This window comes from Balaenoptera ricei, chromosome 14, assembly GCF_028023285.1.
Source record: "Balaenoptera ricei isolate mBalRic1 chromosome 14, mBalRic1.hap2, whole genome shotgun sequence".
NCBI lineage: Eukaryota > Metazoa > Chordata > Mammalia > Artiodactyla > Balaenopteridae > Balaenoptera > Balaenoptera ricei.
In genome coordinates this window covers 24,429,083-24,453,339 of record NC_082652.1, presented here as the reverse complement: position 1 = coordinate 24,453,339, position 24,257 = coordinate 24,429,083, and the positions used below count along the sequence as shown (strand labels likewise).

At 49.8% G+C, this 24,257-nt stretch overlaps 2 protein-coding genes across 6 annotated transcripts; one reads left to right on the top strand and one right to left on the bottom strand.

The window, feature by feature from the left end:
* Window positions 1–225: 225 nt before the first annotated feature.
* Window positions 226–13,147, bottom strand: CRYBB1 (crystallin beta B1). 4 transcript variants are annotated; one of them, XM_059893678.1, is made up of 6 exons: window positions 12,902–13,147; window positions 11,008–11,216; window positions 9,083–9,201; window positions 5,205–5,337; window positions 2,515–2,657; window positions 226–594 (listed from the first exon to the last, which is right to left on the bottom strand). In XM_059893678.1, exons 1-6 carry the CDS (start codon window positions 12,978–12,980, stop codon window positions 411–413), a joined length of 867 nt encoding a protein of 288 aa, XP_059749661.1. In that variant the 5' UTR covers window positions 12,981–13,147; the 3' UTR covers window positions 226–410. The 4 variants fall into 4 exon arrangements, with proteins under 4 accessions (XP_059749661.1, XP_059749662.1, XP_059749664.1 ...); XM_059893679.1 differs by having other exon boundaries at window positions 11,008–11,197; window positions 12,902–12,971; XM_059893681.1 differs by having other exon boundaries at window positions 11,008–11,187; window positions 12,902–12,952.
* CRYBA4 (crystallin beta A4) lies at window positions 10,734–23,096 on the top strand. 2 transcript variants are annotated; one of them, XM_059893682.1, is made up of 6 exons: window positions 10,734–10,869; window positions 17,352–17,402; window positions 18,061–18,179; window positions 19,066–19,207; window positions 21,078–21,220; window positions 22,813–23,096. In XM_059893682.1, the coding sequence occupies exons 1-6, from the start codon at window positions 10,858–10,860 to the stop codon at window positions 22,958–22,960; spliced, it is 615 nt and encodes a 204-aa protein (XP_059749665.1). In that variant the 5' UTR covers window positions 10,734–10,857; the 3' UTR covers window positions 22,961–23,096. The 2 variants fall into 2 exon arrangements, with proteins under 2 accessions (XP_059749665.1, XP_059749666.1); XM_059893683.1 differs by lacking the exon at window positions 17,352–17,402.
* Window positions 23,097–24,257: the final 1,161 nt, after the last annotated feature.

Here is a 24,257-nt window from a genome sequence, read left to right as displayed (position 1 = left end):
CTGAAGGAGTAGAATTTGAAAACACAGATTTGTTTAAGAGCGCGGCTCTGGAACCAGACTGCCTGGGTTCAGATTTTGACTTGACACCTGTGCGACCTTGGGCAAGTCACTTTCCCTCTCTGAGCCTCAATGTCCTCACTTGTTAAATAGGAATAATTATATAATACCGGCCTCCTAGCGTAGTCCAAAATATACACTAAGAGAATGTAAAGAACTTAGCAGTGCTCACTGTTTTGATTATTATTATAATTATCAAGACAGAGGAAGTCACATGCCAGCAATGACAGGGGACCTTGAGGCATCCCTCTGTTCACAGACCCAGGAGACATTTTGGCTTCAGGAACTTTTATTTGCATGGGGAAGATGAGCCTCCGGAAGGGTGGGCCACGAGAGAAGAGTGGTGTGTAGACTCACTTGGGGGGCTCAGCAGCCAGCGCGGGGAAGCAGCCTTCACGGTGCCACTGTCTGTCACGCAGGCGGCGCACAGCCTGCATCTGTGGCTGGAAGGCTCCCCACTCATTCCAGTGCCGGAAGTCACCAGGCTCCAGGAGATACTGGTACCCGCGGTAGCCAGGATACTGATAGCCGACCCAGCTGGTAGGAAAGCAAGGACAGCGTGGAGATGGTTAGCCTCACTACCTGGCACTTGGACCCCCACCTGGACCAGTCAGTTCTCCATCCATCCATCCATCCCTGCAGTCTGCTCTCCATCCCTCACCTGTGAGGGTTTGGGCTTGGGTTCACCGGGGGCTCCTCTGTCCTGGCTTTGCCCCTTCCTGCTGACTTCCTGCTGGCTTTGGCCAGTGATCTCACCTCTCTGACAGATCTCAGTTTTCTCCTCTAGAAAGTGGGGATGGTCATGGGAGCTGGTTTATTAGGGTGTTTGGGGGCCAAATGGGAAAATGCATCTAAAGTACTTACTAAGTGGGTTACATGTACATGGTAGGGAGACTGATACACATCCCACTGAAAGTGGTGACCCAGAGCTCAGAGAACAGGATAAAAGGGGGTGAAGATAGGGCTTGGGGACTGGTTAGCAATGAGGCAGATAAGAAGGGGGAGTTTTGTTTCAAAAAATGGTTTCCTTTGTATGAAAGTGAATTTGCGTGTAGTGGTTGGGAACACACATTCTGGTATCGTATATAATTGGTTCAAATCCTAGCTCTGCCATTTACTAGATAGATGACTTATCAGAACACCAGCTTGCTACCTGTGAAGTGGGCATGATGACATACCTGCCTCATTGGTGTGTTGTAAAGACTCAATAACTATTCATTGAAAAAGTAGTTAGTGCAGTGCTTGGTCCACAGTAAGCACTTAATACCAGTTATTATCCATGATTTATTTCTAATTCTGTCCTTGCCTCTGCTGGGAGGGTCTTTCCAGGCCTCTCCCAGACCCTCTGCCCATCTTTCAAAGTCTGATTTAAGTTCCAGCCTTGCCAGATAAGCCTCGGACCCGCCCTCCACTCCAGCACACATACCCCGGTCCCAGAAACCTTCCTTCCTCCTCTGACCTCCTGTGGGGACCATCTCTTAACTATTATTGTTGGACATCATCTCACAGGTGTACTGACATCTCCCTGCTAGACTGAGTAAGCCCCCCTGAAGGCAGGAACTGGCCCTTCTTCATCTCTGCCTCCCCCAGTGTGCTGAGCGCAGAGCCTGGCTCCCAAGCAATGTCTAGTAAATTTCCGATTGCTTGAATGCAGGGATACTGGGTTTCAGGGAAGGAGAAAAGAGCAAGAAAAAGGTCAGGGCCCTGACAGTGTTACAGGAGCTCAGAAAGGGTCTGGGGTGGAGAGGCAGACACCTTACATTTGCCTAGAGGAGACCAGGGGTGTCTGGCATGGTTGTTTGGAGGCAGGGGGATGGATAAAGTGACCTCCTTCGGGTATCCGGCCCTTCCCTGTGTTCTCATGGACATGGGGCTCTGTTTTGAAAGCTTCAAATCCTGAGAGTTCAGAGCAGAAGGAGTCCTTCGGAATAAGGAGTCTGCTGAGCCCATTGCATAGATGGCAACACTGAGTCACAGAGAGAGCATGTGGCTCACCCAGGTCCCACAGCGCATCAGTGATGGGGTTAAGGCCCTTTCATTACACAGTCTCACCTCTCAGATGTCATTCTACTCATGCCCCCAGAGGCTCCGATTTCCCTGAATATTCCCTTTCCCTAGACACATCCAGACTCATCTACTCACGTCAACTCTGCCCCTTGTACTTAATTATTCCTCCAACCCAAATACAGGGTTAGAAGCCCCTATTCGCTCCATCTTCCCACTTTTTAGAACAACTTGCTAGGTCTGTTTACATTGACATGTAGTTCGGCAACAAATGACTCCACTCCCCAGAGGGATGAAGCTCTCTTTGTGGAATCCCAGCCACTGGCACAGAGAGAATTTAGGAGGAGCCGGAGCCTTTCCTGTATGTCTGATGTCACATCCTGTAAGGGGAACGGCGTCCGAATCTGTCTGAGCTTGAAGCAGGGGATGAGGGCCCGCAGGAGGGACGCTTACGTTCCGCTGGCGACCTTCACACTGCCCACGCGGTCACAGAAGCCGTAGACCCAGAGACTGGGCACATCGTCCTCCTGGATCTCCATGGTGTTGCCTTTGAAGTTGGCACCTTCATACAGGCAGAGCTTGTGCTCCTGGGCGTCCTGGGGAAGGAGAGACTGGGTCAGGGCTGTGAAGTATGAATGGGGCAAAGAGAAGTGACTTAGCAGGGCCTTCTGGGTATGGAAAGAGAGAGCGGAGTCTGCTCAGGCCACCATGGGACTCGCCCAGGATTGCAGTTGTCCAGCCTCGAAGCGCCCTCCTCATCTGGGAAAAGGGGGCGTCAGCCTCTACTTCCTGGAGTTAATCCATACAGAGCACTTAGCATGATGTCTGGCATACATACACCAAGTGCTCCAGGCAAATTTATTATTTTTATGATGATGATCAGGGATGCAGAGGCTCAGAGAAGTCAAGGTTCTTGATCAATGTCACACAGCCAGCGAAGGGCAGAACCTTCCAGAGAAGCATTTCATTCCTCCCATCCCATCTTGCACCCTGTTCCCTTCCACTCCCTCTGCTGCAGCCACAATGGCCCTATTTTAGTTCCTTGGTCCCACCCACTCCATGTTCATTCCTGGAACTCTTCCCTAACTGTTCCCTGGGAGGCTGTTCACATGGCTGACTCAGTTCCCATCCTTTGCAAGCTGTCTCTCCTGATCACCCCTGACCACTCCCAACCCCTCTTTCCCAGCATCAGAGCCCTGGTTTCCTCTTCCCCTCTGCTAGCGCACTGCATGGCCCCCGTGCAGCCCGTGCAACAGTTGTTCGCCGTTACAGATTGACTTTTGTGATTAGGTTTTCAGTAGCTGCCTCCCACGAGGGCAGGGACCTTGCCTCTCCCAAGCACAGCTGCACACCCAGAGCCTATGACACAGCCTGGCAGAAACACATCAGTGTGTTTGTGGTTGAATGAATGACTGTAGGTGGAAGATGGTGGAGACAGAGATCCCCCTAACTTCCCAGGAGAGAGGGCTGGAAAGGAGTCAGGGAACCAGCTGGCAGGGAGTTGGAGCCACCCAGGTATGAGAGGAGATGGGCCACATTAGGCTGGTGGCAGGGATACAGAGGAGGAATTAGACCAGTGGCGCTCAGCCCTGGCTACCCAGAGACTACCTAGGAGGCACGAAAAGATATCAGTGCCTGCGACTTAGCCCCAGAGATGTGGATTTAATTGGTCTGGGGTGGGGTCCAGGCACTGGGAATTTTTTCTTTTTTCTTTTTTTTAATATTTTACTTTTATTAGAGTATAGCTGATTTACAATGTTGTGTTAGTTTCAGGTATTCAGTTATACATACATATATTCACTCTTTTTTAGATTCTTTTCTCATATAGGTTATCACAGAAGAGTGGGTAGAGTTCCCTGTGCTACACAGTAGGTCCCCGTCAGTCAACTATCTTATATATAGTAGTGTGCGTGTGTCCATCCCAAGCTCCTGATTTTTCCCTCCCCCTCGGGGATTTTTTTCTAATAATATATTTTATTTAAGCAAATGTGTCTAAATTATGATGATTTCAATATGTAGCCAACATGGCAATATTAATGAGGTATTTTACATTCTTATTCTTCTTTTTTACTATGTATTCAAAGCCTGGCATGTATGTTACACACCTCCATTCAGACTAGCCAAGATTCAAGTGTTTAATAGCCATATATGGCTACTATATTGGACAGCAAGGCTCTAGAAGCTACTGGAAATGCCCTAGCTGATCGCTCTTCCAAACAAGGTCCGTTGACACAGACTGCCTTATAAGGACCATTGACTGAGAGATTTCTACGAATTCTTGCAAAGGGTCCATTATTAAGGCTGATAATTCAGCCTCAATTTGAGAAAAACACTAGGAATGATCGGAATGGATAATCCATTAAGATAAGTTTGGTGATGCCAAAACAGCTGGCTGTGGGCACGTGATAGCCTCAGATGGACATGCATGAAAACTCTTCAAGAAAATTCCCATCTCAGAAGGCAAAAGTTGGTTACCATCAGACACTAACATTGGTGAGTGAAGATGTGGCTGGTTCATGAATCGTCATCAACCATAATTCTAGAGAAAACCTGTGACTGGCTTGGAGATAACTCCACCTATTTTGGCTTCGAGTCTTCTTGAAGTTATGCTACTTACTTTAGTTAAACATTATAAAGGGGCTAATTCAGTATATAGTCTTATCATCAGGATAAGGTGCCTTTCATGGTGCCTTTCTACAATATCCCTCTTTTCAGCTATCACACGAGCTTCAACCTGCATGTCTGATGATTTGGATGGACCTTGGGATTTTTCGAAGCTCCCCAGGGGTGTCTAATGTGCAGTCAGCAATTAGAAACATTCCACAAAGAGAGTCAAGGAAGATAACAACTGGGAATTCAGTCCACTCTTGATAGCAGCAGAGAAGGAAGAAACTAGGTTCTATTTGCCCTGGGCTCCTAGTAGGAGCTGGACACACGATGAGTGTATCAGGGATGCCTTATGAATCGTTGAGCACAAGAGCCATTGCCCTTGGACAACTCAGAGGTCGCTGCGCCTCCCTGCCCACCATTCCTTCTTTATTTTTCTTGCTCACCTGACTCCTCTGCTCTCCTGGCCATCAGACCTCACGCTTGCTCCTGCCCTGCCGCACTAATCCCCCAGGCCTGGTCCAGGAGCCACTCACCATCCTGATGGGCCGGAAGGACATGAGCCGGTCGCTGCGGTAGCTGCTGGACCATGTGTCCCATCGCGGGTACTCGCCCTTCTCCAGGATGAACATCTCCCCCCGGAAGTTGGACTGCTCAAAGGCAACCCAGCTGGACATGAGAGAGATGGGGAGGGCAGGGGTAGTCAGGAGGGGCAAAGGCAGAGAGGAGAGGAATCGTTAGCAGAAGCCCCTCCCTCCACTTGCCTTCCAATCTTCCCCTTGCAAGGCAGCCCCAAGGCCGGTGGGTTTGATCCCAGGCTATGCCACTGACTGGCTGTGTGACCACAGGCAAGTTGCTTCACTTCTCTGAGCCTCGGTTTCCTCATCTAATACGCCTATTTTCTTGAAGTTGGTGAAGGATTAAATGAGACAATCTGTGTAATTATACGAGCAAAATGTTTCCCCAGATGTAAGATTTACACATAATTTAAGTATTATAAGGACTTGGGAGAAATAACACATAAGAAGACATTTTTTAAAAAACGGATTCCAGCTAGGAGGAAGTCTTTGTTGGATACTAATGTGTCTTTAACACTTACTAATCTCTCTTTGTAGCAAAGGAAGAACAGGCCACCAGCCCAGAGCCTTGAGCAGGCTATTATACTGTGTTCATTGTATAAATTTGTTTATGGATACCTTTTACTTATAGCAGATGATGTTAGCTGTCCGTTTGTGAAAGTGATGCAAAGGTTCTTTTGATATATGTTTACTTGTGTCAAAAAAGGCTCATTTAAAATGAAATATATTAAATAAATAATAGTCCTGGAGGTACGGGGGTAGGGGAAAATTGATACAGGTGCTTGAATCATCTGTATTTTTGGTAAAGACTGGCCTGGCATACAGAAGACAGTAATCAGTATGAGGGCAGTGGGAGGGAAATGATAGTAATACTCACCTCTCAGATACCTAGGAGAATTAAATGTGATTGTACATATGCAGGTGTTCAGTTCTCTAAAAGGACTAACTAAGCTTGATGTCAGATGGGGGCTTTCTCAGTGCAGCCTGATTGAGGATGGCAGTGAGCTTGTGTTAGAGGGACTGGGGATTCTGGGGGAGATAAGATGATCCCCATTTCATAGATGAGAAGGCTGAGACTACGGAGCCCCTTGAACTTTGCTCTCTATGTGTTCAGGAGTTCTGAGGGAACATGAGAGGGCTGAGGGGTCACTGACATTAGTCTTATCTCCCTGGGGGCTGCTGGCACCTTCCTCTACCCAGAAGGAGATGGGGCAGATGGGGGGGATGGGCTACCACCACAGACTGAAACAGAATGTGTCCCAGGAGCCTCAAGTCTTGTCTGAGGAATGCGCCAACCCACACTGGAGTGACAGAATTGAAGATGCAGACTTATTCTTCCAGAATAGGGGTGAATCTGCCTCAGTCCTCCCTGGTCTAGAGTAGAGGAGAAGAGGGAGGGAGGGAGGGAGGAAGGAAGGAAAGAAGGAAGGAAGGGAGGGAGGGAGTGAGGTTGAATGGATGGGTAGATAAGTGGATGGACAGGCGGATGGGTAGCTGGATAGATGGATAGATGGCTGGGTCTCTGGATGAGTGTATTGATGGATGGATGCATGATGGAGAATGGATGGATGGAGGGAGGGGTAAATAGAGGGATAAAGAAATGGGTGGAGAATGAATGGACAAATGGATGGATGGATGGGTTGATCTACAGATGGATGAACGGGTGGATGGGAAGGGAGTCTTGGAAGATGGTGCCTTGTAGGAGTTAAGAACATAGACTTTGGAAACAGATGGACCTGAGTTCTAATCCCAGTTCATCATTTATTTTCTGTGTGACTTTCAGCAAGTCACCTAAACTCATTAAGCCCCCGTAAAGGAGAAGAAATGATTGCATCTACCTTGTCAGGAGGTTATGAGAGTCTAAAAGAGAAAGCACAATCAGTAATATCTTTCATGACTAAAGAGGAAGGGAAGCTGCTGGAGATCTGAGCTTATGGAAAGACAGACACTGATGTGGTCCTGCCACCCTGCCACCCTCCCCCAAAACTGTCTTATTCAGGAGTCATAATGCCCAGTGAGGACCTGTTATATGAGTGAGGAATTGTCAATATTTATTTCAGTGCCTTTTCTCATGTCCTAGGTTCATTTGAGTCTTACAAGCAAGGAGAGAGGTAGGGCAGGAATCTTAATTCCCAGATATGGAAATTGAGGCTCAGAGGGGCTAAGTCACTGGTCTAAAGTCACATGATGGTGTCAGGTGTCAGTTGAGGCCTCCGAGGTTTCAGGCAGGCATGCCTCCCCTCCCCATCTATGTGAGGGCACACCTCTCCTCCCCTCCCCCTGCCCACCTCATACCCTCATTTTTTTTTTTTCCACCACTGTTTTTCCCATGACCCTGCTGGTCCTGACACAGACCCAGGGCCCTGGAACACAGGATCTTTTCTCTCCCATCAGGTGCAGTCCCAGAGCACACACCAAAGGCCAGCTGCATCTTTGTCTGAGGAGACATCCTCTGGGTTTGAGTCACAGACAATGAAAAAAGCCTGAAAACCCAAACTGGCCACATCCGGCAGCTTCTGCTCCCTGCTGGGCAGTCTGAGGGTGGGGCTGAAGTTACCAGCCTACCCTAGCCCAGGGTAACTTGGCTAAACTCACAGGGCAACGGGGAGGGTAAATAATCCTCACTGCCACCTGCCATGTTTGGGCACCCCCAAAGTGCCAGGCCCATGCTGCATTATCACCTTCAGACCTTAGAATAATCCAGTGGAGGGTAGTGGGGACCATTACTCTGCCCATTTCGGAGATGAGGAAACTGAGGCTTGGACACTGAACAAGGCAAACAGGAGAGCTGGGACTCAAACCCAGACCTGTCTGACCTCAAAGCTTATCTCTGCTCTTTGTATGCTGGGTGTACAGGCTGATCATACTCCTTGAGGGCTTTTTTGCTGGAGAGACAAGAGGCAAGGGGGCCCTGTGGGTCTTACCCAGGGGCTGGCCCTGCGCCCTGAGCTTAGTGCACAGGGGCTGAAATTGGTGCAGCCACTGTGTCCAAGGGACAATTATTCTTGTTTTATATGGGGGTCACTAAGGCCCAGAGAAGCCCATAGAGTTAGGGGCAGGCTGTGGAGCATGGTGATTAAAGCTCTAGAGATGAAACTGATCAACCTGAGTTGAACCCAAGCTCTAACATTTACCACGAGGTGACTTTGGCCAAGGGACTTAACCTCTCTGAGCCTCAGTTTCCTCATCTGTCAAATGGGAATAAGAATCGCCCCTACCTCATACAGCACTGTAGGATCATCTAGGTAAAGCCCCCAGTCAGTGCCTGGCACTAATGAGTACTCAACAGATGCTTATTATTACCTTTAAGGCTGCTTGATGCCCAGGAGAGGGGACAGCTAATGGACACCTGGCTCTTTGGCCTCCTCCTGCCATCAGTGATGGGCAGGGTTCCTTCTATAGCAGAAAAAACATCTCTCTGGAGCCTGGAATCATGACTTACTGTCAGTGTGACCTTATGCCAATCAAATCACCTCTCAGAGTCTCAGTTTCCTCACCTGTAAAATGGGAAGGAGAATCATACCTCTCTTTCCTCCCTCTTGGGTTTGAAAGAAGTACTGGAAATAATATACAGTTGGTCCCAGTATCCATGCATCCTTCATCTGTGGATATGGAGGTTCGGCTGAACTACGGGGACTTGAGCATCCGAGGATTTTGGTATCCACTGGGTATCCTGGAACCAATCCACCTCGGGTACTGAGGGATGACTCTATGTGTCTCTAATAGCTCGGTGATAGGCATGGAGTGGAGCGGGTGGCCAGCAAATGGCAGCTACGGTCGTTTTCTCATTACTTTACTAGGGCTGTGGGAGTGCCCTTCCACTGCCCAACACTCACGGTCCTGAGGTGACAATGAGGCTGCGCACTCGGTCGAAGCCGCGGTCTCCCAGGTTCAAGCACTCCCCGGAGAATTCCACCCGCCGGCCCTGGAAGTTCTCCTGCTCAAAGACCACCAGCTGCAGGAGAGAAGCCCCCATGCCAAGGGGGCAGAGTGAGCAGGGAGTACCTCCAAACTGGAGAGGCTCCAGGTCAAATATGCATTAAGTACCTATGTAAATAAGAGCAGGCTGTGCCCAGATCATACGAGAGTTTGCCATGAGCCAAGGTCTGTGAACTTAATATCTGTACCATCTTTGGGAACTGATGGATCTTCCTTCCAGGCCTTTATCTGTGCTCTTCCTCCTGTCTGGAATGCCTTCTTCATCACATATCCCCATCCTGGAGCTCATGTCCCCTGTCCTGTTCTAGGCTCAGATGTCACCTCCTCCAGGAAGCCCTCCCTGATACCCTCTCCCTGGTGAGCTTGGTTGAGTGCCCCCCCCCCACCACTGTGCTCAGCCCATCGGCAGCACAAGTAACACACTACACAGTCACTGCTGCTTTGCTTCTGGGTATCTCTATGCACCCCTCTCCGGTTTCACTCAACCCTTCCAAAGACCAATGGGGCGGATCCATTTCTTTATCTCTAAGCCCCAGCCCCTGCCACAGAGCTGATGCTCAGGAAACATTCACCAGTCTACCCACCAAACCATAGGGGAGGCCAGAAGCAGGGGCCCCTGTGTAAACGTGGGCTAATCCCCTCCTCTCACTAAGCATCCAATTTTGGTTTTTATCTGTTTGTTGTCCCAAGTTGGGAAAACGTTGCCATTCACTTGAACCGAGGCAAGTGGGTGCCTTCTCTTGAGCCTCAGTTTCTCCAGCTGTAAAAGGGAGAGAGGTTCACATACCCTTGACCCAGCCCTTCCACTCCTACACTTATCTGCCCAAGAGAAACTCTTGCAGGTGACATGGCTAAGAACACCCTGACCAAGCCGTTCACGATAGCAAAGCTACCAATCACCCAGGAGTGACAATCACACTCTGAAATATCAGACAGCAACCAAAACGAATGACCCACAGCAATGCACAACAGTATCAGTGACTATTAGAAATCTCATAGGAAGTAAAAAGAAATCTCATAGGAAGAAAAAAGAAAAACGAAAAATCCAGAAAGATTACATACGGTATATTTCAGTAAGTTAAAAACAAATAAAATACACATATATACTTTTAAAGGAACAATGCATCAAAGTACATAAAAAAGCAAGCAAGCTGATGGTGGACGGGGTGAGGATGGCAGTTGCCTCGCGTAGGGGAGGAGGGAGGTGGGCTCACGGGACGGTGGGGGGCGGGTAGGGGGCTGGAGGGGTGGGAACGGAGTGGGGCGGGGACACTTTGAAGTTAGTTTGAGGATGTTTACCAAGTCCTGGCTTTTCACACAAGTGGTGGGTTTGCAGGTGCGTATTGTATTATTAAAAATTAAATTGAAATTAACTATTAAATAAGCGACTACATAAATAAAAGCTGGCCAGGGGTGGACTGCATGACAGCCTGTCATGAACCAAGGGTGGTGAAATGACCCAGTTCCGTGCACCCGAGGTTGAAACCCAACCCAACCCAATCCGAGGGGACCGGATGCCTCGCTTTCCAGGAGCCCTTTCAGCCTGACCGACCGCTTGGAACACTTTTCAAGAGGGTCTGAGGCCGGCCTTCTGCCCTGGAGGACCTCCTGGGACAGCCGTTTCCTGCTGCTAAGCCAGCCCGCTTTCTCTCCTTCTCCATCTGTTTCTTGCATGCGACAAACTGTAAGCAGGTGCAAGCCGGTTGGGCAGAGTGGCGGGGAGGGGAGCGGAGGAGGGGGAGGAAGAGGGAGGGGAGGGGTAAGGGGAGGAGGGAGAGGAAGCGCGGGGTGGAGACCAGCCGCCCCGCCCCCCGGTCCTCACCTTGTAGTTCCCGGGAGGCAGGTCCCCTTTGGCAGCGGGCACCCGCTGGGCTGGGGCCTGGGCGGGGCCGGAGCCTGGGGCTGATCCTGGGGGCGGGGCCCCCTTCTCCTTCCCATCAGGCCCTGGGTTCACCGCAGCTGTGGCCGAGGCCTTGGCCGCTGGCTGAGACATGGTTCCCAGCTGCAAAAATCTGTAAAGAACCCTTCGGCCTGGGTTCAGTCAGGGATGGCACCCCCAAGCTGTCTCCCCGGCTCTGATCCCCCATCACCCTGTGTGCTCAGGCTTCTCCGAATTCATCTAGTCTGTTTCTCCTTCTAAAACAGAAGCCTGGAAGTTTTCTGTCCCCATCTCCCTTTGCCGTCAAGGATTTCCTGTCTGGGGACCACTCATCCCTGTATGCTTTTCTCCAGGCTTCAGACCCTGCCGGTGCTTCCACCAGCCGTGTCCTCGCTGTCCCCCTGCTATGTCCTTCCTCTGCACCCCCGGAGTCACTTATCATGCTTCTCAACACTTATCATGCTTCTTGGCTTGGGCAACCTCAACTTGGCTCAGCAGATTCATAACAAGAAGTCCCGTTTGGGAAAGCCTAAGGGAGGCCAGGCTCTGTTACATTCATGAATGAACGCATCCGTCCCTCACCGTAACCTCTTATCTCCTCTGAGCAATCTGAGGCTCAGAGAGAGGGGTGTGACCTGCCCAAGGCCACATAGCTACTAAGTGGTAGGACTCCAATTTCAGTGCAAGCAGACAAACCCAGCAACTGGGCTTTGCCATTTACTTATTCTGATTGATTCATCCTTCCATCCCCAGCACCTGGCTCAGCACCTGGCACACAGGAGATGCTCAATTAACATCTATTCAGAGATTGCATGAATGCATGTTCCTCTCTCCTTTCCCAGTCAAACTGCTGCCTCTGGCACTGCCTGGGAACGGGTGTGTGGGTGCAGACACAGGCCTGGGACTGGGGCGTAAAGGAGGCTCCAGGAGGACGTGTTTAGCCCATGGCAGGGTTCTAAAAGGAGGCTGTGGCTGTGTAGGCTTTGGGTGGAGAGGACTTTGGTCAGTTCCAGTGGTTCCTCATTACTTTGGGGTCATGGACGCCTTTGAGTGTTTGAAGAACGCCTTGTCCTTGTCCCCAGGGAAAAAAAATGCCCCCTTTAATTTTGGAGACAATTTCCAGGAGGCTCCAGGACCCCCTGATGGCGCAGATCAGCAAGACCCTCTGGCAGTGGATTCCTGAACACTTTCCATAAGAAAGAGCTGGTTGGGGCAAGCAGATCCCTCCCTGCGTCTCCCCCTGAGAAAGACTGTGGTGACTCTGGGGTGCTCTTGCCCACAATGGGCAAGGCCACACATCTGGGCCACATCTGTGGCTTCCAGGCGCTTGCTTACCCCCACCCTGACCCCGGCCAAGTCAGTCTATGAATCAACATTCCCCTCGGCTGGTAGCTGGGTTCCTTCCTTTCTGGAGATGTGCTCATTCCTTCAGTATTCTCTCTCTCCCCTCCCCCTCCCTCCCCGCCCCACCTCCTCCCTTCCCCTCCCCCTCCCTCTTGCTGCCTTCCTGTTTATTTCTGTTTTTAACTTCTCTCTCTCTCTGCCTATGCTTCTGTCTCTCTGTTTCTCTCCCCAATATCTTGCTCTCTTTATACCTCTGCATCTCTCTCTCTATCTGTTCTTTGTCTTTCTTTTCCTCCCTCCCTCTCTTCCTCTCTCTGCCTGTCTCTATTTTTATCTTTTCTCTCTCTCTTTCTCTCTCTCTCTGCCTTTCTCCTGATTACTCCGTCTCCCTGACTCTCTTCTGTTCCTGCTCTCTCTGCCTCCCCCTCTCTCTGCCTCTGTCCTCTCCCCTCCCCTCCCCTGGGGCTCTTAGCTGCCGTGGGTCCCCTCTTACCTGGGGCCCTGCTACTTCCTGCTGGAGGGCAGGCAGGAGGGCAGGCTGGTGCAGTGGGTGACAGGGGCCGACCCCCCATTTTATAGTCTGGCAGACACCAGACCCTGTGGTCTGTGGCACAAAGGGGGAGCTGGCTCAGCAGGCCCCAGGCAGAGAGTCAGGGGCCTCAGAGCCCCGACCCTGCCGGGTTCCTGCGAAGAGAAGCACTTTCCATTGTGAGCCCGGCAGGCACAGCAGAAACCCTGGCCGGGAGCCACATCGCCGGGCCTCTGCCCAGCCCCTGCCCGGATGCCGCTCTCACAAACCCCAGCCGGGGGTGGGCCCACAGCGTCCCCGCTGGCTGCCAATCCTGGGGCAGGGAAAGGGGGAGCCCCCAGAAGGTAGGGGATCTGGGTTTGAGTCCAGGCTCAGCCACTCTGCACTCTGGCATTTGGCAAGTCTCTATCCCTCGGGGCCTCTGTGTCTGCAGTTACCAGTGGCACAGGTATCCCTATGGGGTGCTGCACGGGAAAGAAGGGGACCGTGAGTAGCGCTAAATGCGTTACGCCTGCCATCTGGTCAGTTCCCAGGACAACCCACCTTATTTGGCACTTTCATTATACCCATTTGGCAGATGAGCAAAACTAGGGTACAGAGAGGTCAGAGTCAGGAACTGGCCCGGGTAAGGGGGAGCTAGGGAAACCAGGTCGGGAGAGAGAAATAGGGAGACAGATTGGGAGAAGTGGAGAGCGACAGAGAAAGAGAGATGATGGAGATGGACATACAGAGGGGCAGATGGACGGTGATGGGGAGAGAGACAGACAGAGAGAGAGAGAGACAGATGTCAGGTAGAGCAATAAAGAGTCAGAGCAATGGAACAGATGCCAGAAGTCACATCATTCAATCCCCCCATGTCACAAATGGAGAAACCGAGGCCCGGGTAGAACAATGGACTTCAACAAGGTCACACAGGGCGAACTCATAGTAGAGCCAGGGCTGGAGGGACCCAGGGGCGCTGCTGGGCCAGGCCAGCCTGCAGTCTGACTCCCTGGCCCCAGGTGGTGGTGGGGCAGGGAGAAGGGGATTCTGCATAGGTTTTTGCTTCTTCTATGGGGGTCCAGGAACTCAGATTCCCCGCGGAGCCCAGCTGTGCCTTGAGGTCACCGTGGCCTGGGGCCAGCTCTGCCTTCTGCCCTTCCACCCCCGCCTCACTTCCTGGCCTCCCCCTCAGCCTTTCATCCTGGGCCAAGGCCTGGGAGGGGGCCAGCGACCGCAGGATGGGGCAGCCACTGTAATGGGGGCCAAGATGCCTGTGGTAGGGGCCACCCACAGGTCTGGGTTTCAAGGTCAAGATGTCTGGGGCAGTTCCATGATCCCCGTGGTAATGGGCTGCCAGCCAAACAGTGGGGGCAGAGGTAGGGGGTGCACGGCCCCATGCTGGATGGCTCCACTGGGAGCATTTGACTGACGTGGCTCCTATAATCCTCATTATGATGGTGGGGACTCTGAGATTAATCCTCTTTGCAGATGAGGAAACCGAGGCAAATCCCTTTCCCCTCTTTCAGCCTGTTTCCTCATCTGTAAAATGGAATTGGGAGTCACATCTTTTTTTTTAAGTTTTTTTTTTTTTTTGATGTGGACCATTTTTTTTAAAGTCTTTATTGAATTTGTTACAATATTGTTTCTGTTTTATTTATTTATTTATTATTTATTTATTTTGCTTTTTGGCCACGAGGCATGTGGGATCTTAGCTCCCCGATCAGGGATCGAACCCACACCCCCTGCATTGGAAGGCGAAGTCTGAACCTCTGAACCGCCAGGGAGGTCCCAGTCACATCTTTTTAACTCCTGAACCCAAGCTCTTAAAAACGATGCCCTCCTGTATTTAAGAGTAATCATGTTCCCCAGCTTTACTGAAATATAAATGACACACAACATAGTGTAAGTGTAAGGTGTGCCATATGTTGATTTGATACATTTACAAATTGCAAAATGATTGCTACCTCCATCCCATCACATAGTTACCATTTATTTTGTTGTGGGGAAAACATGTGAGATCTGGTCTCTAAGCAATATTCAAGTATATGATACATATTAGCTATAATCACCATGTTGTACATTAGGTCCCCAAACTTGTTATTCTTATAACTGGAAGTTTATACCCTTTGAGCACCATCTCCCTGTTTCCCCCACCCCCCAGCCCCTGGCAGCCACCATTTTACTCTCCACTTCTCTGATTTTGTCTTTTTAAGATGCCATATGTAAGTGAAATCATACAGTATTTGTCTTTCTCTGTCTGACTTATTTCACTTAGCATAATGCCCTCGAGGTCTATCCATGCTGTCACAAATGGCAGGATTTCCTTCTTTTTCAAGGCTGAATAATATTCCATTATATCTATATACCACCTCTTCTTTATCCACTCATCCATTGATGGATAATTAGGTTATTTTCACTTCTTGGCTATTGTGAATAATGCTGTAACAAACATGGGAGTGCAGATGTGTCAATAGTAGTTTTTTTTTATTAGCAATGATGACGACAATGATGATGGAGACACATGATGAATGTTATGTTCCAGGCGAAGTTCCGGAACAGCAATTGCTGTTCATGTGTAATTCACACTTACCCTCACAATATCCCTATCTCTTACGCTAAACCCAATTTACCTTGTTATACCCATTTTACATATGAGGAAACTGAGGCTCAGAGAGATTAAGTAACATACTCAAGGTTACCCAGCCAGCAAGAGTGGGACACAACCCCGGGCAGTCTGGCTACAGAGCCTACATTCTTAGGCTTTAATCTTCATGGCAACCTAATATTAAAGTTATGCATTTGATAGGGCTACATTTAACCCTCCCAGGAGGGAACTAATATTGCCATTTTAAGTGCCATGAGCTGACATTGGACATCCTCCAGGTCACCCAGAGCGATCTGGTTTCCAGACATGCTCTTTCCCATGCTGTGAAAGGCCCCTCTTAGGCCAACTCAGAGGGTGGGAGTGTGGGGAGAGGGCGCACAAAGCGAATTCTACAAACCCTGGATATTCAGCAGGTGCGGTACAGTTTGCAAAGCATGTTCACACCCACCAGCTCCTTCATTCTGCCCACAGAGCCCTCTGGACTCCTCTCTGAGCTTTGTGGGCCCTGGAGGCCCTGGCCCAGCCACCTTTCCTGCCTGTGTCCCTCTGCTCTCCTTCAGGGTCCCAGGACTCCAGCACCATCAGGCCACCAGCCCCATATTCCTACCTCTGCAGCTTTGCCTAGCAAAAGCATTTCCTTCCATCTCACTTTGTACAAATCCTCCTCACCCTTTAGAGCCTAGTTTCAATGCCACCTCCACCATGAAGCCTACCCTGATTGCCCCCACCGGAAGAGGAAGGGACCTGGGAGGGGGAAACGTATAGGCATTTGTTGAATGTCTGTTCCAGGCATGTTACATAATCTCACACCAGCCCTGTGATATAGCTTATTCTTGTCCCATTTTCCAGGAAGAAATAGGGGAAACGACCTGCCCCAGGTCACACAGCTAGGAAGGACGAGGTTTTTAGATTCTGTGTCCACCGCTCGTTATCCTTCTCCAGTCAGGAGTCCCATGGAGCTGATTAAGGCGGACCTTCCTCCTCTTGCCTTCTTCATGGGTAATCCCTGACTGGGGGCAACCTGACCTTTCCCTCCCAGCCGAAGCCAATGCTGCTGACACCTCTCTATTGGAGTTCCAGCCAGGACTGGCTTTTGTTCCCGTCACTCACTTGCTGAGTCAGGGCTCTGTCCCCCAGGGGCCCTCTCTCTTCCCTGCCTATAAGAGCCTGACCTCCGCTGGTGCGAGGTCTGGCATGTTCTCTGGGTCCATCTCGGTAAGTCCCAGGCTCGGAGAAGGGGTGGGATCTGAGCTCTGGGTGAGCATCCTGGGAGGGAGGGGAGCCCAGGTCCCCAGTCCTGGGGACATCACTGTGCCATCCTGAATAACATCCTCATCCTAACCAACACATCCTAACTAGGATCCAGACATCAAGACCAGTACCTGCAACCCCCATTTAAAAGCCGAATTATTCCTGCAATCCTGTTGCCTCAACTTCCACTATTAGAGTTCTGTTTTTGGGTCAGATGCTGTCTTTGGGAGGCCCTCTTAAGCTGAGCACCTTGGTTCTTGCCTGGGGTGAAACATCCGCCCACCAGCAGCCACGGAAAATTTCCCACAGTGATCAGATAAAACAATACAGAGCAGGGCTTAGAGGAATGGGACCCAGAATGGGTACATTTTGAGATAGCGGTAGGATGGAAGAAAAGGAGATGGTATTGGTCACAGATGGAAAGGGTAGGAGAGGGACAGGCCAAAGCTGCACTTTGCCCCCAACCTCAGGCGCATCTGGACCCCATCTGGATCCCAATCAGCCCAAACTAGACTTCAGCCTCAAGGAGGGGAGCAGAGTCAGGGCAGAAGCTTATCACGTTCTTCTCTTGTGTAGGAAACAAGCAACATGTCTCTGCAGTGCACCAAGTCAGCGGGACACTGGAAGGTAGGAGGAGGCATGGGAGGGGGGCGATGTCTGGGAAGTGGGAGGGCACAGGTCGAACCCAGGTCCTGGGGACCACCGCCCCCACCTTCATTGAATCCCCACCTCACCCCTGGTGGGCGGTAATGAGGGCCCATTTCACAGAGGATGCAATCAAGGCTCCAAGAGGGAGAGGGTCTTGCCCAAGTTCACACACTGGGGTCTTGATTTGAACTTGTGTCTTATGGTCCCAAATTCAACAGTCTCTCTGGCAGAGATGGCAAACTGGTAATTGCACATAGTCTCTGGGCATGATTTCTTTGACTTCCTCTGTGTTAGAAAAGAAAAAAAAAAAAAAAACACGCAAGCTTTGAATTTGTCATCAGCCTTTGAAAACATGGAAGGTCCACAGAAAAGTCCAGATATAGGGGTTGTCTTGGGAAATTGAACAGTTGGTCGCATTATCATGTGGCAACAGTAGGTGGCGCTGAGCAGACGCCACCCACTTCCACAGGGCCTGTGCTCCTGTGTTCTCAGCCCTCACGCTCCTTTCCTGGCCCCTGGAGGCATCTGAGTTTGCAAACCCTGCTTTACCTGATCTGCCCCACCCTGAGTCCTGGGGTGAAGCCCTAACCCCTCACGGGACTCTGATGCGCGTCTCCACCTTTTCTCTCCGGCATAGATCGTGGTGTGGGATGAGGAGGGCTTCCAAGGCCGGCGGCATGAGTTCACAGCTGAGTGCCCCAGTGTGCTGGAGCTTGGTTTTGAGACTGTGCGATCTTTGAAAGTGCTGAGTGGAGCGTGAGTCCAGGGGGGTTGGAATCAGGGTGGGGGAGACAGGAAGTGATCTAGAGAGGGGTGCTGGGACTTTTAGATGTTCTAGGTGTTATCTTCCCAGGCTCTAACTGTACCGGTGTGCCTTCCTTGGGTTTGAGATGCTGGGAAGTGTGCAGGATGGCAGTGTAAGGTTGTGCAGGTTGTGCACTGCTCAAATGTAAGGGGTGCCATTCACACAGAGCCTTCCCACTGGATGAGGCAGCCCTGCGGGGGCAGAGCTTTAAAACCCAGTGTTGGGTCTGAAATGTCCCTCTTAGGGACAAAGCAAAAGCCAATATCACTCACCAAAAGTAGAAGGTAACTATAACTAAATATAGTAAAAAAAAAATAATACTAGCATTTCGTAGTTGAACATTGTTGCCTGACTGAGGCTCTGAGCATGAGATATGTTTTGTTAAGAGAGAGAGAGAGAGATTAATGAGATGGCCAAGGCTTAAGTCAGCATGTGGTCAAGCCTCATCTACATGGCCTAGAGGGACACATGCAAGAGTGCCAGGTACCTGCACGGAGCCGGTCCCCTACCTACAGGATGCACAGCGAGGCAGTGGGCTACTAGGTCTAGATTGGACTTCTCCATGTCGACAGGTTGGATGTTCGGGGCCGGGTAATTCTGTGCTGGGGGGCTGTCCTGTGCATTGGAAGATGTTTAGCAGCGTCCCTGGCCTCCACTCACTAAATGCCAGCTGCAAAACCCTCTGCTCCCTTCTCCCAGCATGACGACTCAAAATGCCTGCAGACATTGTTAAATGCCTCCTTGGGGGACAAAGTCACCCCTGCGTGATAACCACTGGTCTAGAACTCAGGGTGGGGGGCCTCTTAACCTCTTGTACTCTCTACCCTCTGTCCGCAGGTGGGTGGGTTTTGAGCACGCCGGTTTCCAAGGGCAGCAGTATGTGCTGGAGCGGGGTGAGTACCCGTCCTGGGATGCCTGGAGTGGCAACACGTCCTACCCCGCCGAGAGGCTCACCTCCTTCCGGCCCGTGGCCTGCGCTGTGAGTCCTGCCACTGCCTGGGCCTGGGGGGGCCTGAGCCCCTCCAGTGGGGGTTTGGGAACCAGATGTCCCAGAGTTCAAATTCTCATGTCACTGCTTCAAGCTGTGTGAGGTGGCAGTCCCTCCCCTGAGCCTCCGTCTCTTCATCTTGAAATGGGGCCATAGTACCTATGTTGTGGGGTAAAAGGATGTACGTATAGCATCTGGACAGAGCCCTCCATAAACATTCTGCCCATTGCAACTTTGGTTATAATATGAGCTCCTCCGTGTTTTGTGTCCTTCTTTTCATGACTGAGGGATAGCGGGAAAGGCTGGGTGCCAGAGACGGCAGGGCAAGTGAGGAAGAAGCGTTCTATTTCTTGTTCCTAATTCATTGTCAGTGTTCTTGATTTTATATTTTTGCTACTGTTAGAGTATGGGTGGAGGTGGGCATTATTACTCCCATCTTACAGATGAAAAAACTGAGGCTTGGAAAGGTGTACTTTTGTCCCTTCAAAAACAACTTTTATGGGTTTTAAATCACATATGGCACACATATTTATCACCTAAAGTTCAGGGGAAAACGTGATATGGCCGAATAAGAAAATAAAAGTCAATTATACCCACACCTCTGAGACAGAAGCTCACTGTTATCAGTGCTGGAGATTTCCTTGGTCTTATATGCTACCCACAGATTATACCTGCAGTGATTGATATCAGTATCTATGTCTAGATCTGTATATCCATCTATATCTATATATCTATACATGCGTATCACTCGGTTATAAAAATTGAATCATAACAAACCTAAAGTTTGGAAACCAGCTTTTCTCTCTCTCTGCAAGTATATCACAATCACCCTCCCAGATGATTAAATCTCACCTATGGCATCATTTTCCATAGCGCCCCGGTATATCATTTGGTGAATGTTCATTTGTTTCACAAACGGCCCAGGCGTTGCGCCAATACGCGGACTCGGAAGGACTCTCACAGACGCAATCCTTGACTTTACCCAGTTTACAACTTCTGGTTTCATTTAGTTCTCAAAACAATCCTGAAAAGCAGATGTGGTTAGTTTCATTTTAGAGATGCGGAAACTGGCTCAGAAATGCTGTGTGACGTGTTTTTGTTTTTTTTAAAATAAATGTATTTATTTATTTATTTTTGGCTGCGTTGGGTCTTTGTCGCTGCGCGCGGGCTTTCTCTAGTTGCGGCGAGCAGGGGCTGCTCTTCGTTGCGGTGCGTGGGCTTCTCATTGCGGTGGCTTCTCTTGTTGCAGAGCACGGGCTCTAGGCGCTCGGGCTTCAGTAGTTGTGGCACGCGGGCTCAGTAGTTGTGGCACATGGGCTTAGTTGCTCCGTGGCATGTGGGATCTTCCCGGACCAGAGCTCGAACCCGTGTCCCCTGCATTGGCAGGAGGATTCTTAACCACTGCACCACCAGGGAAGTCCCCATACTTTTTTTCTTTAGATGATTACGCTCAGTCAGCTGCTAAGTGGAGAGTCAGAATTCGAACCCAGATCTCCACACCCTTCTCTTAACTGTAGTGCAATATCCCAGTGTACCATCTGATCCCCTGTTATCGGGTATTCAGGTTGTTTTTTTCCCTTCTCTTCCCTCTTCCCTTCCCTCCCCCGCCCCCTCCTGTTATCAACAAGGCTTCTTTTTTCCTTGATTATCTTCTTTGTGTAAATTTCTGAAACAGGAATTTCTGGAAGGACAAGCAGTACACCTCTTGTAAGGTTTCTGGTGCCTGTTGCCTTACTGTCCTTCCAGAAAGTTTCAAGGAAGGCTGATTTTGGAGACAAGAACAGGGGTGTAGGGGCCAGCAGAGGCTCCTGGGTTTCCGACTGAGGACCTGATGCTCTGACTCTGTTCCCTGTACCTGCAGAACCACCGCGACTCGAGGCTGACCATCTTTGAGCAAGAGAACTTCCTGGGCAAGAAAGGAGAGCTGAGCGACGACTATCCCTCCCTCCAGGCCATGGGCTGGGATGGCAATGAAGTGGGCTCCTTCCACGTCCACTCGGGGGCGTAAGTGGATGCAAGGCTCTGCTTGGCAGGGACAGAGAGGATGTTGAGAGGGATGGGAACACCTCCTGTGAAAACAGTATGCTGGGGACTTTGGGGATCTGATGCCCACATTCCAGAGGAGGATACTGAGGCACAGGGAACTATCAGGCAAAGTTTCTGGGATTGCAAGTAGTGGACACCCAGATCACACTGATATTAAGCTTAAAGTTTATTTATTGGCCCCTGTAACTAGCTTCAGGCACAGCTGGATCCAGCTGCGACAGTAGGGATCTGTCTTTCTCCCCCTCTTGCTCTGCCTGCCTCACTGTGGCTATATTATTAGGCAAGCTCTTCCCATGTGAAGATAAGATGGCAGTTTCATCCTTATATTCCAGCCAGCCCCAGGGAAAGAGAGTGTCTTTTTCTCAGTGATTCCACAAAAGGTTCCAGGAAAGGCTCTCATTGGTCCAGCTTGGGTCACGGGCTCAACTCTAAACCAATCACCATGCCCACAGGAATGGGGTGCTCTGGTTGGCTAGACCTGGTCACATGCTCATTGCTAGAGTGAGGATTTTCCCACACTGACTGAGGCAGGTGGATGTGACAGGGTCTGTCACCAGAAGAGGAGACGATGGATGCCCAGGAGTAAACAAACAGATGTGGGTTAAGCAACTTGCTCCACATCCAACAGCAGGTAGGTAACTGAATCCAGCTTCAAGCCCAGGACGCACGGACCCTTCCCACCCTTTTCACGCAGGGGATGGCTGAGGTGTGAGATCCTCAGTTATATAGGATATGAGAGTCACCTTCTGAGGTACCCCTTGGCTCCTGGCTGGCAGGGGCAAAGGTGGGAGGTAGGGTTACTTTATTTTTTTAATTTTCTCGGGAAGCACCAGAGGATCTTGTTTCAGAGTAGGATGGACCTCTTGGGATTCTTGAGTCCACTTCCCTCTCACAGAAAGGGAAAGGGAAGCTCAGAAAACGAGACACCAATCCTTATCTAGTCCTGAACAATGCAGGGGTCGATGAATCGAAAGAATAGCCTTTTCCTTGGAAGTACCCCTGAATAAGGCAGGAGGGGGAAAGAATAAGACTCCCCGCTTCTTCCTCCCTCTGTCCTTTCCTTCCTTCCTTCCTCCCTCCCTCCCTTTCTTCATCAAATATTTATTGAGCTCCTCTGTGCTGGGCATCGTGTTAGGCACTAGATAAGGATGAACCAGGCACACACACCCCTACACCCAGGAGCTTCCTGTTGGCAGAGGAGCCTGACATTTTTACAAATCACCTGTTAATTACCTAATTACATGAGTGCTACAAAGGCACAGTAGGGGACTGTCAGGCGGCCCTGATGAAGTGATGACTGAGCTGAGACCTGAAGGATAAATCCAACTTAACCAGGCAAAGAAGGGTTGGAATGGTGTTACTGGCAGAGGGAACAGCGTGATCAAAAGGGCCCAGTGGTGGGGAGAGCAGGGCACACTCTGGGCAGGAATGCCAGGGAAGGAAGTCCAGGATGGCTGGAGTGTGTTTGCAGCATGGGGTCCCCTTGTCCCTGTCTTGATCACCATGCTGGTGCCTCTTCAGGGTAACAGTCTGCCTCTTCCCTTTTCCAGCTGGGTTGGCTCCCAGTTTCCTGGCTACCGAGGTTTTCAGTATGTGCTGGAGTGTGATCACCACTCAGGCGACTACAAGCATTTCCGGGAGTGGGGCTCTCACGCCCAGACCTTCCAGGTGCAGAGCATCAGGAGGATCCAGCAGTGAGCAGGCGGGCCAGCGCTGAGCAGTGAACGTGTGCTTGTCTGGAACAGAGGCGCTTTGGAGGCTGTTACATGCTCTCTCCTCTGTCCCCCCCGTAACCCGTACGACCCCAGCACCCATGTGGGCCAGTCCATGCACAGTCAGCACGAAAAACTAAAAGTAATAAAAAAAAAAAAAAAAAAGGTCTAGGGTTAGCCTGTGGTTTTCAATTGCATTAATCCCTTCAAAGAACCAACTTTTAGCTTTGTTGATTCTTCTCTATCATTTGTGTTTTATTTTACTGAGCTTTGCTCTCATCCTTAGCGTTTCCTTTCTTCTGTTTACTTTGGGTTTACTTTATTCTTCTTTTTTCCAGCTTTTAAAGGTAGACTCTTGGGTCATTAATTTTGGCCCCTCTTTTCTTTCCCCCCAGTATAGTCGTTGAGAGCTATAAATTTCCCTGCCAGTACTACATTAGCTGCTTCCCAGAAATTTTGACTTGATGTGTTTTCATTATCATTCAGTTTGATATTTTCTAGTCTCCCTTGATTTTTTTCTTTGACCCATGGGTTAAAGGTGTGGTATATAAATATTTATTTTCTAGATATTTTATTGGGATTTTCTAGATATTTTACTGTCATTGATTTGTTATTCAAGTCCATTGTGGTCAGAGAGCATACTCAAGACTTCAATATTCTAAGGAATGGAAACTTATTTTATGGCCCAGCTTATGGTCTATTTTTGATAGACTTGAAAACTGTTTAAATCCTGCAGTTGTTAGCTACAGTAAGTCCTCTACATACAAACCTTCAAGTTGCAAACTTTCAAAGATGCGAACGTGCGTTCATATGTCCAATCACATCAGTTAGTTCACGTGTCTGGCGTACATTGTCACATGCGTGCATCCTCTACAAGTGGTTGTGCTTCTGTATACTTTACTGTACAGTACTGTATAGAGTACAGTAGTACAGTATCTTTATTTTAAGCCTAGGATGTCCAGAAGCAAGAGTAAAAGCAGCGGTATATAGCTGATTGTATTAGTTGGGTACCTAGGCTAACTTTGTGGGACTTACGAACAAATTGGACTCACGAACACACTTTCGGAACGGAACTCGTTCGTATGTAGGGGGCTTACTATATAGTGTTCTATAAATGTTGATTAAGTTGAGTTGGTTCACAATGTTGGTTAAATTTTTCTATATCCTTGCCAATTTTTTAAAAAGTCAGTTTTTCATCAATCACTCAGAGGGGGCTGTTAGTATCTCCTACTATGATTTGGCTTTATCTGCCTCTCCCTTTAGTTTTGTCCAGTTTTGCTTCC